Genomic DNA, 18,197 nt, shown 5'->3' on the forward strand with positions numbered 1-18,197 from the left:
TACTGTTGAGTATTTTAATCTCCAGCAATGCATCATATTTTCTACAAGGTGATCATATGTTTTTTTTATGTAGAATGGCACATTGCAAACATTGTAGTGAAAACAATAACATATCCATCTATCTGTAGAGGAGTTTAAAGCTGCACGAAAATATTCACACAAAGTACAAATAACCTCAGCATTGTACTTGAGTGTAGTACTTGTAATTAGCTAACCAGAGAGGTCATGAGATTAAAAGGCTCAGACGGCCACTCAGTTTGAGTAATGTGTCATCTCTTGGATCAAAACTCCCCTCTGCTGGTGAATGTCTGAAAGTGCTCCAAGAAAAATCACCAGGAACTACCCTGACCCACATACTGATTTACATTTTTTACCTCCATATTTTTACATTTTAGACCAGCAGTTTAACTTCTATCACTTTTCCAAATTTTGTCTCATAGCATGAATATGAATGTAAATGTCTAAATGTTTAGAATGTGTCTCGAGGCTTACAAATGATGCTAAAAAAGTAGAGAAAAGAGTTGATGTAACATTTCTGACACCAAGTAACAACATATTATCAGCTGGTGTTGTTACTGGTGTCTTAGTGCGTTTCTCGCTATTTTACGCGTTTAGCCCGCTTTAACAAGTGATGAACTGATGTTTGGAGGGTTTTTTTATCTCACTGGATGTTAGATGCTAAATAGCTTCCTCATTATTTCACCAGAGATTTTTACAAAGAACTGTAATCTGCCCAAATCACGCTTTCATCTTTGGATAACGTTCCCAGACTTCTTTATTGTGCCACAGGCCCAAAGCGGAAGTAGTCATTTTACCCTCTCTCCTGACAGGGTTTGGATTTATTCTTGGAAAAAAAAAAAACGAGCCAGCTTGTACTAAATGTGAAGTGGGAGGTTGGACGTTTTGGGAATGCCCTTTTTTTTCTTGGACTGCTGACGCGTCCAGCGGTTACGTGCTATGCTGAAGCACCGTGGACTCGTATCCCCACCGCTTCCACCATGTTAATACAGTTTCTGGTTTTGGGGGCCTTGCTTTTCCAGGCGCAGTGTTACTTTTCGGAGGAAAGATATCCGGAGGAGTCGAAAATGCAGCCTCCTACTGTGGTAATCGCTATCATAGCCAGAAACAGTGCTCATTCCCTGCCGTACTACCTCGGAGCTCTGGAGCGACTCAACTACCCCAAAGATCGCATCTCTGTGTGGTGGGTTTTTCCTGCATGGACACCGTGGACTGCATGCACTGTCAGGCTGTTTGTAGAGGGGGGCTCTGCTTTTTTTTATCCGACTGTAGCAGCCGTTCAAAAGGTCAATGGCATTTAAATTAGTTTGTGAAAGCAGCGGCGTCCTACCCCTCCCCAGTCCCCTCTGCGCCTTTCACAGCACAGGCTGCCTTTCACTCCGCCACATTCATTTTCCTGCACGGACTGTGTGACATTTTATCTCCTGTAAAGCTTCTTCTAACTGATGTGCTTTCTTAGCAGCGATTTTGTTATAAAATGTGTTTAACACTAATGATTAAAACACACTTTAAGTCACAGCAGTGTGTGCCACTGTGAGGTGCTTTATGTGTCATGAAGTGTGTTCTGCCTGTAAATTTGAAGTGTCATGTCACGTAGCCGGATCTAAGAAGAAAGAGGAACTTTTGGTGGGTTAACTCACAATACAACATATAATTAGGGCAGTAATTAGACGTATAACACAGCCTTTGGTGGAAAAATACACGAGGGAATACATACAAGAGTGTCTGTTTTCAGATAATCCAGCAAAGTAAATACATATTAAATACAAGTCAAAAGACTTAATTTGCATAATGCAAAGATCATATAAAAAGAAACTTTTTGCATAGAGAAGTTCTACTAATTGCTTTACATTTTGGCCGGCACATCCAGGGATGTTAAAGGGAGATTTTAAGCAATATAAACGGTATTGCAAAGTCTCTTCACACTTGACTAATTAATACTGATAATACTATTGATTCAGGATGTATATGCTCGGCTTTCCACCAAGTAAAAACTTTACTGGAGCAGATAGTCCCGACTGTGAAGTGAGGTAAGATTACTGGTGCTTTGAGGAGTTTTGAAGGTCACACACAGTCAGTGAGCTACCTAACCCTGACCCGCCCCCCCTTCCCTCTGAAAACGCCCCACTAACTAGTTCCACCTCTAATGTGGAGAAGTTCTTCAAAGTGGTGAGCGGCTTCTGTTCGACACATCATCAGAACCTCTGAGAAAGAGATTCAAAGTGTGTTTCAGAGAAATAGGCAGTTACGGCTTTAAAAAAAAAGCTGCTTCATCACAGCGATGAGACGTTACAAATTTATCAGCTCTTCAGTCGTTTATTTCACACTCCGCTTTCTCTGTGCCCCTCAGGGTCGCCACCGACCACAACTCGGACAACACAACGGCCATACTGAAAGAGTGGCTTACTGTCATGCAGAAATTTTACCACTACATCGAGTGGAGACCGATGGACCAGCCAGCGTAAGTCCAGATGCATTTTTAATCTGTTTCACTGTATTTACAGTAGTGATCAGGGGGAACAAACATCCTGTCCTGATGTGAGCAAACCAGGACACTTCAGAAGGTGCATTAGTGTGAAGGAATATAAAGTAGTAAACCTACTTTCTCTCTTTTATTTTCATCAGGATCACATTCAGAGAAGTGAAGTGTCATTCTGTTGGTGATGAGTTGAATTTATCAACTGGGGGTAACCAAATAAATTAGCAAATGATCCAAAACTGTTGCTCATGCTCACTCACTCTCACTCTTTGTGTCCGATACGCCGAAAGTTTATGAACACACCTTTAAAGCACACCTGTAAGTTTTGGTGGAGTAAATGTATTGCCTACAGATTGCACTTATTCTCACAAAATAAAGAATGATTCAGCACGAACCTGCCTGTCAATACGTCGCCCTGCGTGGGGATTTCTTTGAGCTGAAGAGTCCATTAGTGGAAATTATTTGTGCATGTCAGTCATTGAGTCTTATTGAAGTGTGTTAATCTGCTTACACTCACTGAACCTTTTGAGCTGTCAGTGCATCTGTATTTTGAGCTGTGAACAGACATATAAAGCATATATGGAATATATTTGGATGACCCAAATAGATTTACTCTCCTTCCTCAATTTTTTCTTTCTTTTAATATTTCTTCCTCTTCTTCTTCTATGCAAGTTGATTAAACCTTTTTACTCCCATCTTTTATTTAGGAAAAGCTCTGCACAAATTAGTCAAATAATAAACTGTGTGTTGTGTCTGTTGTTTCTCTCTGTCATAGGTCCTATGTGGGAGAGTTGGGTCCTAAGCATTGGCCCAACAGCAGATATGAGTATGTGATGAAGCTAAAACAGGCGGCACTCAACTTTGCCAGGAAACGCTGGGCTGATTACATCCTGGTACATAATAAAAGAATCTTTCTTGTGACAGCAGTGTCATATTGGGTTCCATCCGCTTGATTTATCTGATGAGATTTGTTCCCTCTTTGCTGCTGTTGTTTCATCCAAGAAAAAGGCAGTAGCAGTGATTGTTCCTGAGAGTTTCCTTTGTCTCGTCTGTGTGTCTCTTTCAGTATGCTGACACGGACAACATCCTCACCAACCCAGATACTCTCAACCTGCTGATAGCAGAGAACAAGTCTGTCATCGCTCCCATGCTGGACTCACAGGGCGCCTATTCCAACTTCTGGTGTGGCATCACTCCACAGGTGAGCGTGGGCTTGATAGTAGTAAAAGTAGTAGTGGAAAAGGAAAAGTCAGTCATCGCTTTTGAGTTGTGGGAAAAATGACTCAAAAATAATGTCTTTATGTCAAAATACCTCCATCAAGTCTGATACTTGCATTCAACGGTAAATATTTGTTTTTCTGTGATGTTGGCGGAGATGAAAATTTATGTTCAAAGTGACTATATATATATATATATATATATATATATACATATATATATCAATATTTCTGTTTGTGCACACTTTTCCATCTGTTTCTCAGGGATATTACCGTCGAACAGCAGAGTATTTCCCCACCCGTCACCGACACAGACTGGGCTGCTTCCCCGTGCCCATGGTCCACTCCACCGTGCTGCTGGATTTAAGGAAGGAAGGCATGAAGAACCTGGCATTCTTCCCTCCTCACGAGGACTATTCATGGCCTTACGACGACATCATCGTGTTCGCCTTCTCCTGCCGGGCCACTGGTTCGTGAGCGCTTGTTTGTAGTTATGTTTAATTACAGGGGGAAAAAGACAAATAGTTGGGTTCACACAAATGTCTCATTCATTCTTTCATCTTTTATGCTACTCAGAGATACAGATGTACCTGTGTAACAAGGAGCGCTACGGCTACCTGAACGTCCCGGCCAAACCTCACCACACCTTGGAAGATGATCGCCTCAACTTTGTCCATGTCCATCTTGAGTCCATGAGTAAGAACATGTGCTGTTTTGTTTACATTAATAAAAGCAAGTAGTGAGAGAGATTAAAAAATGAACCGATTCACAGTCTGAAAGCGAAAGCAACAAACAGCATTTGTCATGCCGTGCTGGTTCATCTTTATTTGATTAAATCGTGTTCTTCTCTTCAAACTTGTGTTCCCTCTTGTCAAACAGTTTACGGTCCTCCAATGCAGCCCTCACGCTACGTCCATATGTTTCCCAAACAGAGAGACCTCATGGGCTTTGATGAGGTAAGAGACACCCCAAGAGTTTTTCTGGCAGGGACATAGCTTTTAAGGACACAGTCATTTGGGATATATTTATATACATCAGATTTTTCTAAATTCACGTGGCATTTAAAGTATATGTGAAAAAAAAATGCTGTATCCTAATTTATTAAGTTTTTAAGTAGAAAATTATATTTATTCTGATAAATATTTTACTATATAAAATATTAACTTTATGTATTTATTTTTTGACTTTCATTGTATAATTACCCTGATTCTTGAATGGCATTAACAAAAGTCCTGGTGTTATGCTTGCTTATGTCTTCTCTCTCTGGGCATCTGCTTTTTATTACACAAAGGGCTGTGACATAATGAAAACAACGAGGAAATCAACTTATTATAGGCTTTAGAGTAAGTGAGAAGAACAAGTGTTTTCTGAAGGAATGCACTTTAAGAAAGCATAGAATATAGTTTACAAAAGTCAAATAAGTTCAAGAATTTCATTTCAGTTATGACATGCAGGTTAATAACCTTTTTGTCTTCCTCTCGTCAGATATATCTGATTAACCTGCGACGGCGTCCTGACCGTAGAGAGCGGATGTTGTTCTCTCTGAATGAGCTGGAGATTGACGTTAAGGTGGTGGACGCTGTGGATGGAAAGTGAGTACACTCTCAAAGACACAACATAGTGAAAACACTCCACTGGCTTAAGGGGAGAAAGGCAGAGAGAGAGAGAGAGAGAACCAAGAAAATAGCATATAGTGACAGAAAACGTAGATCTCAGAATGGTTGGTGAAAAGCAAAGAACATTATCTACAGAAATGTAGTGATACACCAGCTCATTGTTTGGTTTAGTTCAAGCTGAAAGATGACAGCTGGTAAATATCTACATTTACAAACAAACAAAACAAAACAAACCACAACCAAAGCTGAATACAAGTTTTAGTACATTTGTTTATTTTCTAGCTGCTTCCTCCATTAGGACCATTCAGTTATCTGTGAAGAAATGTTTGATCTGTGTCGTTACTCCCGAATCTGAGGTTCCATCTCATTGACACTGCCCCTGTTTTTCACTGATTACTCTTTCTGTCTCTTTTTCCACCTGCTTCTGCCTCTGTTTCCTTTGTGGTTATTTTTCTCATGAGAAGTAACCATTTGTTCATTCAAGTCTAAATGAACCTTTCTGACTGAAAAAAATACTATACTGTATAGGGTGTATGTGTACAATCAATCAATTGTTGGGTTGCATATGGTGGAGCTTATTTCTTTGTGGTCTAGTCAGTACGATGACCACACTGAAATCCTTATGGAAAATGACAGTGAACAGTGTCCATTGAGGTTGTCTGTGGAAGTATAATGTGATACCTGTGTTTCTGTGTGTGTGTGTGTGTGTGTGTGTGTGGTTCATGCTTGCTCAGTGCACTGAACAGCAGTGACATTAAGATCCTGGGTGTCGACCTCCTGCCAGGCTACTATGACCCGTTCTCTGGACGCACTCTGACCAAAGGAGAGGTGGGCTGTTTCCTCAGCCACTTCTACATCTGGAAGGAGGTGAGGAGATATGCACATCATATATCAAAGTCTTTATAATGAGGCTGAATTATTACTATGTAGAGGCGGGCAACGTGATGATTTTCGGCTGCGAATGATCTTGAAGGCATCCACGGTATTCTTCAGTAGATGTTGTGATATTTAATGTCCTCTGCTCCTCTCGTTTTTAAGATTCACATAAACTCAGTGACTTATAGAGTGATGTAGCCAACTGGACTGCTATCCTGAGTGGATGAATTCCAAAAAAAATTTTTAGACTGTGATTGTGATTAAACAGATTTTAATATTATTTTTTTGGCCCGATCGCTCACTCCTATTAGTGCGTCATTTCTTGTTTGTTAAACCCCAACAATAAACAAAGTGTAAGAATTACAGTTCACACAGTCCAGCTAGGTGTTTCTGGTTTTTATGCTAAGCTAAGCTAACCATATTATGGTTTTGAAACTAGTATTAGACCTGTCAGTCAAATACAAAACCTTCCAAATCCCTTTTAATGTTAGTTAGGTAGTTTGTTCTAGGGAGTAGGGGTCAGAATAATTTATCAATATAAAAAAATACACAAATCTTTTTTTACTACTCTCACTCCCTTTTTAAATTGCACTGCTGTTTTTCAGTGTCATATCATTTCTTTCACCGTAAATTTCATTTTTAATGGCAAAATCTTCCTGTTTCTGTATTCCTTAATCATCCCTCCTCTCCTCAGATAGTGGACATGCAAATGGATAAGGCGCTGATCTTTGAGGACGACGTTCGTTTCCAGGCCAACTTCAAACGTCGCCTCCTCAGACTGATGGAGGAGGTGGAGCAGGTGGAGCTGGACTGGGACATCATGTAAGATGGTCTTGCTTTATTTACATGCTACTCTTATTTTGATAGCAGTCAGGTTAAGGGGAAGGGTTAGAAGAAGGAGAAATTCAGGAATGAAGTCAACATCACTACTTTGTGCATCAGCATTTCCACAGAAGGAACAAGTTACAATAAGAAAATCTTACTGAAATGATCAGACCGAGCTTTACCTATCAGCAGGAAGACGGAAACCAGCTTCTTTCTTGAGTGTGCTGCGGTTGCCATAGCTCTCTGAAAATGGTTAGACACACATGCAGAACAAATGGCACAAAAAAAACCTCTTCAAGAATGATTTCCAGCCCATTCGGTAACAAATAACAGCAACACCGCATTTTAGCACCCAGATGTTTTGCACATTGCTGCTTTTCTTCTTCACTATAGGTTTCGCCTCTTTTTTTCCTAATTGTAACTTTATGTTGCTGCAGATACTTAGGCAGGAAGCAAGTGAATCCCGGAAAGGAGGAACCTGTGGAAAATGTTCGTAACTTAGTGATGGCCGACTACTCGTATTGGACTCTGTCCTACGCCATCTCCCTGCAGGGAGCCCAGAAGCTGCTCAATGCAGAGCCACTGTCCAAGATGCTGCCTGTTGATGAATTCTTGCCCATCATGTATGACAAACATCCCAAGTATGTATAACAGCAGTGAACCCACCAGCAAAAATGTTCTCACTTTGTTTACTTACCGTGCACGCACACCTCATAATTTCATTGTTTAATGAATATTTTGGGGAAATTATGTTTTTTTTAAACATCATTTTTGACAGTCTGAGACTTGTGTAGTAAAACTCTTTCAGCATTCAACCTCCCAACCTCCCTTTGCTGCCAAACCTATAAAGCTAAAGGTGACCACATAATTCCTCAAAACATTCTTTCCTATAGTCACCCAAACTTGTAAACATGCTGTATATTTAGCATTAGTACATGAAAGAACTCCAGCTCCCCCGCGACCCTGACGGATAAGCGGTATAGAAAATGGATGGATGGATGGACATGAAAGAACTATAATGTAGCCTTTATTTAAACAAGTTTCTTTGAGAATAAGATTGGTTTTGGCCATAATCTCTATTCGTGTCATTTTAATATATGGTACTTATCGAACTGAATTAGAGCACCAAATTTCAAAGTAGGTTGTAAATCTTTCTGAACATTTTTCTTTTTATGATGTTCAGATTTCAGGCTTCTTTCTGGATTGATCTGTCTGGATTTTGGGCAATGTAGATTGCTCTTTTTTTTTAAAGCGTAATGTGGTTGCCAGATGAACTTGAATATCCAGAGGGGATTCTGATTGTGGCAGACATGTGGTGAACTTTTGTGAAATTAAAATTTCATTTCAAGTTATAAGTCATGCTGTTGCTGTGACTTAGAGGATGGGAATGCTGAGCTTTGTGGTCCCTCCCACCAGTTCTTTCTCTTCACACCAAAATCCCATAACTCCCTCACCTCACACAAGATGGTGTATGTTGTCATTTGTGGATGTTGTTTTTTTTATCATAAACAAACACTTTGTTCTGTTTCCGTTCCGTGAAGTACAGACTTCACTTCAAGATTTTCTTTTTAATTCAATGAAAGCATCTCCAGTATGTGCAACCCTGACCCAGTTTCTAACCAGAATGTTACTGATACCGTCATCCCACAGCTATGATCTAGTAAAGTAACTGAGACACATGTGAGGCGCTGACTGTAAGAGATGAAATGCACCTTGGACTGTAGGGTCTGCAAAACAAGAGAGCTTGGCAGTGACTGTGTGCTCCATCATGTGTGGAAAACTGGCTTACAGCCAAGCCACTTTCTCTATTCTCTCTCTCCTTCGCTCTCATCTCTGCGATTCTAATTCGACATGCTTGACTAGTCCACTAAGAATGCACAATAACTGCACGCCGCACACTGGTCCTGCTGGCAACCTTTATGCTCAGAGTAACGGAACTGTGTTTGAAAAACCAGCCTTTGTCTCCATCTCTTGTCAAATCAGTGTAATTTCAATTAAAAGAAAACTGCTAAATGTTCACCAATGTTTAATCTTTTCTGCAGTTCTTCAACCTGTTATGAGAAGCTGTATTTATATATATTCTTTCTATATGTATTCTCTTGTGACGTGTTAAAGTTTCAAATGAATCAAATCTATATAATCCTTATTATGTGCTCTCTCTGCAGTGAGGACTACAAGTCCCATTTCCCCAACAGGAACTTACAAGCCTTCAGCACACACCCCCTTCTGGTCCAGCCTTGTCACTACGCTGGTGAGCCCCAGTGGGTGAGCGACACTGAGACGTCCACTCTGTGGGATGATGACTCTGTGCGCACCGATTGGAGGGGTTCCCACAAGACCCTGAAAGGGTCTGCGCCGTCGCCCGACGTGCTGTCGGGTTCCTACAGGGATGAACTTTAGCACGTAGCAGAATTAGCCGTGGGGGAACCTGTAGGTCAAAAGACCATGAGGTCAGAGAGACAGGCACCGAGAAAAGCAAGTGTTCTCAGACTTTATGGAAATTGGACTTCGGTTTTTGTTTTCAAAACATGTTAGTGAGCGTATGGCGCAAGAGGATTTGTTTTTGGACAGACGGTATAAGGGATGAGGGTGTTAATTGAGGCTATTCGTAAAGCCTACAGTGGATTAGCAATTTAAATGCTTGAACTTGCACGACAGATTTTTCTCGAGAACAATCCATGCTTTTTTTTAGCTTCAGACATTTTTAAGATGGCAGTTTCTACAGTTTGTACGGCTGATGTCTAGGCCATTTTTGTTTGAATGTATGGCTGTGAAGGTGTGTGTGTGTGTGCTTGTGATGACTCCATGTTCATAATGCTAATACGCATCTTTTCAAAGGAAACCGAGGACTTTTACTCGTCAATCTGTTGAGCGCCGACTTAGGCTCCAGTCGCTGCACTGTTCACAACTTCTGGCAAGACTGGACAAAGGCCTCATGTTGTTATTGCTATTATTTTCTTTTCTGCGTGTTGTTATATCTGTCTGTCTGTTTCTCCATTTGTGCATGTCTTCCATCAGGTATTTAGCACAAAGCTAGACTGACCCTAATTCATATTTCCTTTGGCTTTAAAGCTGACGTACCTCATGGTTTCTAGGGACAGTTTAAGACTTTCATTGGTACCAGATTGTATTTTCTTAGTGATTCTAACACTTTGAATGTTTGCATTTGAATAACTTAAGCTTTTTCACAATGTTTTTTTTTTCATATAAAATCATTAATAGATGAAATAACATAGACTCATTAGACTACCTTTGACTCCATGACTGTGTGTTAATATTTTTTTACATTTAGCCACAAAAATTGTATTTATACAATATTTATTTAGGACTCCCAGTTGCCACCAGGTCAGCATTTCCAGTTTGGCTTTTTAATGTTTTTTTCAGAAATATCTGTGTTTTTATTGACATAAAAATAATAAAATCTAGATAAAACCTCAAAATATTTGAACTCCAGCTGAAGGCATGTTCTACATTCCTCTTGAGTAATTACGCTTCCTAAAACCTTAAACATGTTACTCATGATTTCAATTTAATCATCTGTAATCAGAAACAAAATTTCTGTATGTGATTTCAGGCTGTTTGAACTGACAGCACATACTGTATTCTCGGTACTGTAATACTGCCCAGACATGCAACCAGTAAATTTTGGGAGGGCTGAAATATTTGTATAAAATCACTCCAGCACCATGATGTGAACTCCACTCATAATTCAAAAAGGGTCAATTTTGTCCAAATGGTGTTAAGCATTGGTCCAGTTTTTGCAGAGTGCTGCTGTCCTGTGATGCATCTAATGTCAAACAACATGTGTAGCAGAAGTCTGTAAAAGCCATATTCAAAACCCAGCCTTTAACAACCTTTCTGTAGCATCACTGGGATCCGTCTAATGTGCTGACTGTCTGCACATGGTTGCAATGCAAGTAACTAATGTTGTACTTCTGACGTCACTCGTGGGATTAAATTGCGATGATGGAGTTACACTAAACTTACATTACATTCGTCTGTCATTGTGAACATTTGTGAGCAGTTCATGCATTCGTTTCTTTCTGTTATTGTGACTTTTCTTTCATACGCCTTTATTAATTTATTTGTTGAGTCTTTTTGATGTGGTTGGCGGATGAGTCACATGACATGATGTAAAACAAGCAATCAAAATGCAGTGGCTTTTCGACCTAAAGCCTCTCTCCTTCTCTGTATGTCTTTGAGCAAAATATCTGTATTCAGATGTTATGAAACAGGATGTTAGGACTGTATAGCAAATTTTTTAAACATGAATAAATTTTTTTTAAAGTGACTGGATGTGGTTATGCCCCTTTTATTAGTTAATGAACCAAACTTTCTCTGAACAGAGAAATGCATGGTACTTTAAGAAAATACTACCAGGTGTACTTAAAAAATCCACCACTAGAGGGTATAACACAAATTTATATCCAATATCTAGGTGAACCATATGTCTTTGGAAACAAAGTTGCAGTTTTCCATATTTTGACCAGAATTTGTATTCTAAAAACTTAGAATCCAAATGGATGCTCTAAATGTTATTGCTGTGTGTTACACTAACTGTGAACTACAACTGTATTACCACTCAGTGAATGTTATAAAAACAAAAAATAACCCTCAAACAATTGAAATAGCATGTCTGCTTGCTGTGTTAGCATTTCCCCAGTACAGCAAGTCAAACCAGATACTGTGCATTCAGCTCTTTTATTTGTAGGGTGTCATTAGTGTTAGGGGCCGTACAGTGGTCCCAGTCTGGGCTCTTTTGTGGGTTTTCTCCGGGTACTCTTTCCACAATCCCAAAAATATGCCCATTAGGTTAATTGGCTACTTTACATTGCCCCTAGGTGTGTGTGTGTGAGTGTGTGGTTGTCTGTGTTTGTGTGTCGGCCCTGCGATTGACTGGCGACCAGTTCAGGGTGACCCCCGTCTCTCACCCATAGCCGCTTGGGATAGCCCCCCCCCCAAACTAATTATTCTAAAATTATTCTTAAATTCACATATGAAAATATACGAGCAGTCTTCTTTTGCACCAGTAATACTTCATCCATATCTCTTTATCTACACACACACACACACAAAGAGAGTGTGCACAGCTATCCTTGTTAGGAAACCGCTCTGATGTCTATTCATTGTGGACAGCCTAAATATAACCATAACCAGCTGATGCCTAAACCAAACCCCTAACCAGAACCTCAGAAAGGTTTTCAAACAGGAAATAAAAAATGTGCAACACACACAAAAACACAGTCATGTTTCCATCATGCCAGGGGTCATCACATTTATTTTTATTCATTTCCTGGGGGCTTTCTTTAACTTTACCCTGACGTTAACCAAACCTAACCTACTCCTTAAACACGCAGTTGGTACAGACTCAAAGCAGTCAACATGTGCATGCAGTCTTTCTAGTTTACGTGACCTTATTTCTCTCTGGAACACCAACACACTCACAAGCAAAGATTGGGAAATGAAAGTCATTTGCTTGTATGTCTATCTATATCTTAATCACTGTGTGTGTATGAATGTATGTGTACCGTGGAGATATATCATCCCTCCAACAGAGCTGAACAGCTCTGTGACACAGGCTACATGTAACAAGTTGTGAACTTACAGTGTGGTCCTGTTATTCTATGCTGTAGCCCACTTATCTGTGCAATATCAGTCAACACTGTGATTGTGTACCAGGTCAAACCAGCTCGTAGTGCGACAAGTCAAATACTTATTTTCTCTTTTAATACACCCTTTAAATACCTGTTATGATAGAACTTAACACACCCTCTCGTCTTGTGTTTAGCTCACTTCACTCTTTTGTTGGCCAGTGCGTTTTAGTACGTCCATGTCAGGTATTCCAGCCTTTTCTCCTTGTGTTTTTGACTGTGATGATGCCTAGTGTTTTGGAAAGCCCTGCTTGGTCGCTGGACTGATTTTCTGTAAAAATGTTTTGAATCTACCTCATGGCTGAGGAATAAATACAACTTAAATCTGAGTTACAACATACAGCCTACATGCATATAGGCTTACAGTTTGCACAAGCATAGCACACACACACACTTGCATGTGTGCGCATAAGTTAAGATAGGCCTTTATTAGTCCCACAGTGGAGCAATTCTCAATTCTCATAATGGTGTGTGTGTGTGTGTACATGCCTTGCTACACTTAATTGCTAGTTCAGAAACTGTTATTCAACCACATGAACACAAGAAGACAGCAAAGTCCAAAGGTTGTTAAAGACTATGTTCTCAGTTTCAGACACACACCAGAACACACTTACTCATGCAGTACATAGGTGGAAGGATTGGCTGCACCTTGTAGTCCCTCGTAAGCTGGTCTATCAGCAGCTTTGGGCTGTATGAACTGGAAAGAACCTCCTATAACAGGAGGGAACCCAAACTCAGAGCCTGATTGGCTGCTGGCTAGGAGGTGGGTATTCATGAGGTCAACTTGACTGGCAGAGAAACTGCATGAGGCCTAAGCATAAGAATTCATAATATTGTTTCAGAGGCAGTGGAGTTTGGGAATTTAAAAGGCCCTCTTTCTCTTGTCTTCTCCTGCTTCCCCCACTCCAAGACCACCATGACTGTGTGTCCAAAGCCTCACACAGACATTCAAATTCTCCATACATGATGTTAATCTGATGTTTTACTTCTGCTTGATTTAATTTCTGGAACAGGGACTTGCAACAACAGCTGCTACTTCTGGCACACACACACACACACACACACACACACACGTTACATGATTTAAATAGGACAAACACCATATCAACTGTTTCTGCATTTTGTCCTTTGACTATGTGAACATTTTAATAAAGGATTCACATTCTCATGTAATGTTAATTTTACCCAAATGTGAAAAAATGACAGAATAAAACCAAAAAGAGATCCAAGAAACAGCATATTTTATCTTTCGACCATATTAAATCATGTGCTGAAAACCAGCAGTATCCATGCAAGCGAATCAAAGCAAATCCTCGGTTAAGATTATTTAGGGCACAAAAGAGCAAACCAGCACAATCCTGCACCCTGCAGACTGACTGGAACCTTTTTGCTGACTACTATATTTATATGAATTTCAATGTACTATTCCATCATTGGGACATTGGTTTCTATTCATTTCCGTACATTATGGCTGTAGCAGAAATGAGCAGAAATATGCTTCAATCCTGTAAGGGTTTAAAAGTCTGTGTCGTTCACGCCCAGCGTCAGTGTTTTTTTTTAAAAGGGGAGGGCTAAAAGACAGGAACTGGGCCCACATGTGAGCTTACCGTGCCGGCTTGCAGCTCACATTACCTGACAGCTAGTGAGCCGCTGCTCCCTGTGCTACACACACACACACATACACACTGTCTCTCTCTGTTATTTAACCACTCGGCCATTTTTGGCGAGACCAAAGCGTTCTTTTTCACCCCCCCCCCGCCCCCCTTTTCAGATCTCGCACCGACGGTGTTTCTCCGGGACAGTCTGTCACAGGCAGAACCGACTGTAAGTGTGCATGTGGAATCCGAACTGCTCTCATTCAACAAAGTTACTCTGTGGTGGAACTTGCGTGCTTGGTAACGTTGTTTGTGTACCTGTGCTTGTTTGTGTGAGAGATCACGTGCAGCGTTACGGCTTGCAGCTGCTCGTGCTGTGAGGTTTTTGTTTTTTTTGATAGTTTGAGACGTGGCGTTTACGCGTAGTCAGTCTACCCTGTGAGCACGTTCTCTTGTGCACGTTAATGTGCGCTTATTGCTTGTTCTGAAGTAATGAAGCAACCCTTGGTGTTTTTCAACACGCTGTTAAGGGTTTCCAGTGCACGACATGTCTGCTCATACGGCAGCACAGCCGTTGTACTTAGTTTGCTCACATTTTTCAAATCCTTCTCCTCAAACCAGTTGAAGACTGCACGTTGCAAGTCTTGAGTACGCAGTTGCACAACTTATCGTGCAAACGGCAACTTAAGGCTGAACCTTTCCCCCATTTAATTCACTTTGAATTTGACTGCTTAGTTATGTTACTGTGTACATACTGTGTGAGACATGTCACCTGTCATGCTATCATGTGGTTTACAAAACCGGTTGCACTGCACATTACTTGAATCTGACACCTTATTCTGCACAATACAATCTGCATGTGCTCCTGCAGCATCACTCTGTCCCTTTGCGCCATCTGTCAGGGACCATGGCCTTCTTAGGGAGAGCAGTCCGGCGGATGGCGTCAGCAGTGCGGCCTCCTGTGTCTCCCTTGTGCAGGACGACCGTTCGTTCCTACAGCTCAGAGCCCACCAAGGAAAAAAGTGTTCCCTACGAGAAGACCCTCAAACAGGAGGATGGAGCCTCCTCTGGACCCACTAAACCTTTACCGAGGTCAGCTTGGTGGATGGGTGTATGGTTGGATGCTGTTTATTGTATTATGTGCTGCAAAACTGATGTTGGCCTACATTAGTTTTAGCAGCTGAAGACCTGCTTGCATTGAGGGTTTGTGCAGTGGACCCATATATGTTTGAGATCAGTTGATGGAGCAATAATGGTCATGATGACTTGGCAAAGGCCTTGTAGATGATCTGTGGATCACTCAGTTCTGTAAAACAAAGACTTTTGGTTGTCAATTCAATAAAACATACATCAGTTTGAAATATACAACTGTTGATATAAGCAATGATTTCAGTCAGCTCAATAATAATAAAAAGAAATTGCAGATGCATCCTCCTTTTCACATTTTGAAAGTGATGTGCCTAGCTCACCTGTAGTTATCCGCCTCCTTCATCAGGTCAGCGGATGTCGTGGTGGTCGGGGGAGGCAGTCTGGGCTGTCAGACCGTCTACCACCTGGCTAAAATGGGGATGACCAACGTAGTCCTGCTGGAGAGAGACAGACTGACTGCTGGCACCACGTGGCACACCGCAGGTGACAAGCTGTTAAGAATATGGACAGGTGTAATGAGTATTCGTACCTGGGATGATGCGTGCTGAAATGCTGATCATTTTGCTGTTTTTAAGTTAATATGTTTTAATCCAGTGTAATCGGTTTAGAATTCAGGGTGAGTTGGCTTTACAGTTATGTTAAATCCATGTTGTTAGATGTATTTTACCGATACTGTTTAAACCATCCACCCCTGCTCTCTCTTTTTCCTGATCTACCAACAGTATTTTCTTCCTTAAAATGTTTATCAAGTTTTGCTAAGGTTGCCGCACATCACATGCTCCTCACAACGATGTGTTTGTGATTTGACCTGCATGTGCGCCCACCCTCAGTACTGTCTGTAAACACACACGCATTCCTTTCTTAAACTCTCTGTACATCCGACAATGTGTGTCTCTGTTCACTAGGCCTGCTGTGGCAGCTCCGACCCAGCGATGTTGAGGTAGAGCTCTTGGCCCACACCAGGAATGTGATCAGCAAAGACCTGGAGGAGGAGACGGGTCTCCACACAGGCTGGATCCAAAATGGAGGACTCTTCATTGCCTCAAATAAGCAGAGGCTGGACGAGTACAAGCGCCTCATGTCGGTAAGAACTGAGATTATTTGGTTTTTGAGGCGTTGTAAGGAAAATACCATTACGCTGATAAGCTTATCATTGTATTGATAAAGGCATTAAATGTGGACACAGGAAGTTTTTCCGTAAAATAAAATTCATTGATTTAACCATGCGATAGAAATGATACCAAGACAAACTTCAATCCTGATGCCTACCTGCAGTTCCAAACTGTAATTCATAATTAGGACCTCACGTGAAATCCTGAATATGCACCTGTTTCCTCATCAGCCTGCTCTGCTTCTCTAACCTACGACTGCGTTTCGTGCACACAAAATAAATCATTAATGGTTACATTTTCGTGGGGTTTCTAGACTGAAATTCGAATCATATTTTAATGTGTCCACCAGTGTATTTTTTTATTTTTTTTTTCCCCTGCTATCAGCCAGACTGCTTTCTGGCTGGGACCTGTCCCTACTTCCCTCTGTAAACTTACAGTAATCAGTCCCTTAATGCCTGGTACAAAGGGAGATATTGAAGATGCTGACAATTGATGCTGGCTGCTAGTTTTTTTTTCAGCTATACAGGCAATGTACAGAAATGCCACAGTGACTGTTGTTAAACATTATTATTATTTTTTTAATATGAAATTAATTGCCATTAAATGCCACCATTTTAGTTTTAAATGGTTTCCATAGCATCAGGTGTCATGGAGTCCACACAAGTAGGTGGATGTAGTATTTTTTTTTTTTTTCCAGTAACAAAAAAGACAGTGGAAATATTACCGTGACAGTAGAGTGGCAGGACGAAAGGAAAGATCATCACATATTCAGGTTTACAGTGTTCAGAATAATTTAGCTCCACAAGTCTAAGTAAATCAGCCAAGCAAATAAAGCAACATCTGTCTGTAAAATTCATGCACATTTGCATTACAAGAAGAAGGCGATAAGGAGAAAAGGTATGCTTACCTTATTTGTGTTGGAGGTTCAAAGTTCGCTTGGAACTTCACCTAACCAGTTCTCCAGCTATGCAGTCATTGTGTATGTGTGTGATGAACAATCCTCAGTTAAAACTTAATGGATGATATTCTACAAGCCAAGACCATAACCAGCAAAACATCTCCCCTTATTTCTAGCTGGGTAAAGTTTATGGTATCGAGTCTCACGTCCTGTCACCTGCGGAGACCAAGGACCTGTATCCTCTGATGAACGTAGATGATCTGTATGGAACCCTGTATGTACCAAAGGATGGCACCATGGACCCAGCAGGCACCTGCACCACCCTGACCAGAGCTGCCTCTGCCAGGGGAGCCACGGTAATGTGAGCTGGTCTGCTGGTCTACCAGCAATATGTGCTATCTTTCAGACTATTGGACATGGATATACATCATATATTACAGTAAATGTAATACAGTTAACTTATTTTAAGATTTTGTACAATACAGCACTGCAGTTAGAGGCTGCAATCATTTGCTTATAATACAAGTTGATTCTTTTCTGTGTGCTTCACATCATGTTATCTGTCCAGATTTAGTAACTCTCACTGATTTGAAAACTACAATAGTTTTAACAGACATACTACAAATCATAAGTAAATAAGGTTTAACTTTATGTTTGGCCCATTTTGGTAGCTCAGAATACCTTCCTTTACCTTTGGCACATCCTTTTAAAGAATTTTACCTAGCACAGAATTCTTATTTTCTGTCACTCGAATTAGTCAG

General features: G+C 40.7%; 2 protein-coding genes across 3 annotated transcripts in view; both read left to right on the forward strand.

Moving 5' to 3' along the window:
* The first annotated feature begins 802 nt into the window (after positions 1-802).
* On the forward strand, positions 803-11,322 carry cercam (cerebral endothelial cell adhesion molecule). Its single transcript, XM_046375792.1, has 12 exons — positions 803-1,201; positions 2,369-2,479; positions 3,273-3,390; positions 3,564-3,698; positions 3,979-4,183; positions 4,291-4,410; positions 4,594-4,670; positions 5,200-5,306; positions 6,065-6,197; positions 6,901-7,028; positions 7,469-7,672; positions 9,197-11,322. The coding sequence occupies exons 1-12, from the start codon at positions 999-1,001 to the stop codon at positions 9,429-9,431; spliced, it is 1,776 nt and encodes a 591-aa protein (XP_046231748.1). The 5' UTR covers positions 803-998; the 3' UTR covers positions 9,432-11,322.
* A 2,922-nt stretch (positions 11,323-14,244) lies between these two features.
* The window catches only part of sardh (sarcosine dehydrogenase), a 36,309-nt gene continuing 32,356 nt past the window's right edge, over positions 14,245-18,197 (forward strand). Inside the window, exons 1-6 of one of the 2 annotated variants that reach the window (XM_046375059.1) lie at positions 14,245-14,324; positions 14,454-14,506; positions 15,180-15,369; positions 15,773-15,909; positions 16,332-16,510; positions 17,613-17,792. In XM_046375059.1, the coding sequence (XP_046231015.1) occupies positions 15,185-15,369; positions 15,773-15,909; positions 16,332-16,510; positions 17,613-17,792 (681 nt within the window). In that variant the 5' untranslated portion in view covers positions 14,245-14,324; positions 14,454-14,506; positions 15,180-15,184. Of the gene's footprint in view, positions 14,325-14,453; positions 14,507-15,148; positions 15,370-15,772; positions 15,910-16,331; positions 16,511-17,612; positions 17,793-18,197 lie in introns of those variants that run through there. The other variant, XM_046375061.1, reaches the window with a different exon arrangement.

This window comes from Scatophagus argus, chromosome 20 (genome assembly GCF_020382885.2).
Source record: "Scatophagus argus isolate fScaArg1 chromosome 20, fScaArg1.pri, whole genome shotgun sequence".
NCBI classification, from domain to species: domain Eukaryota; kingdom Metazoa; phylum Chordata; class Actinopteri; family Scatophagidae; genus Scatophagus; species Scatophagus argus.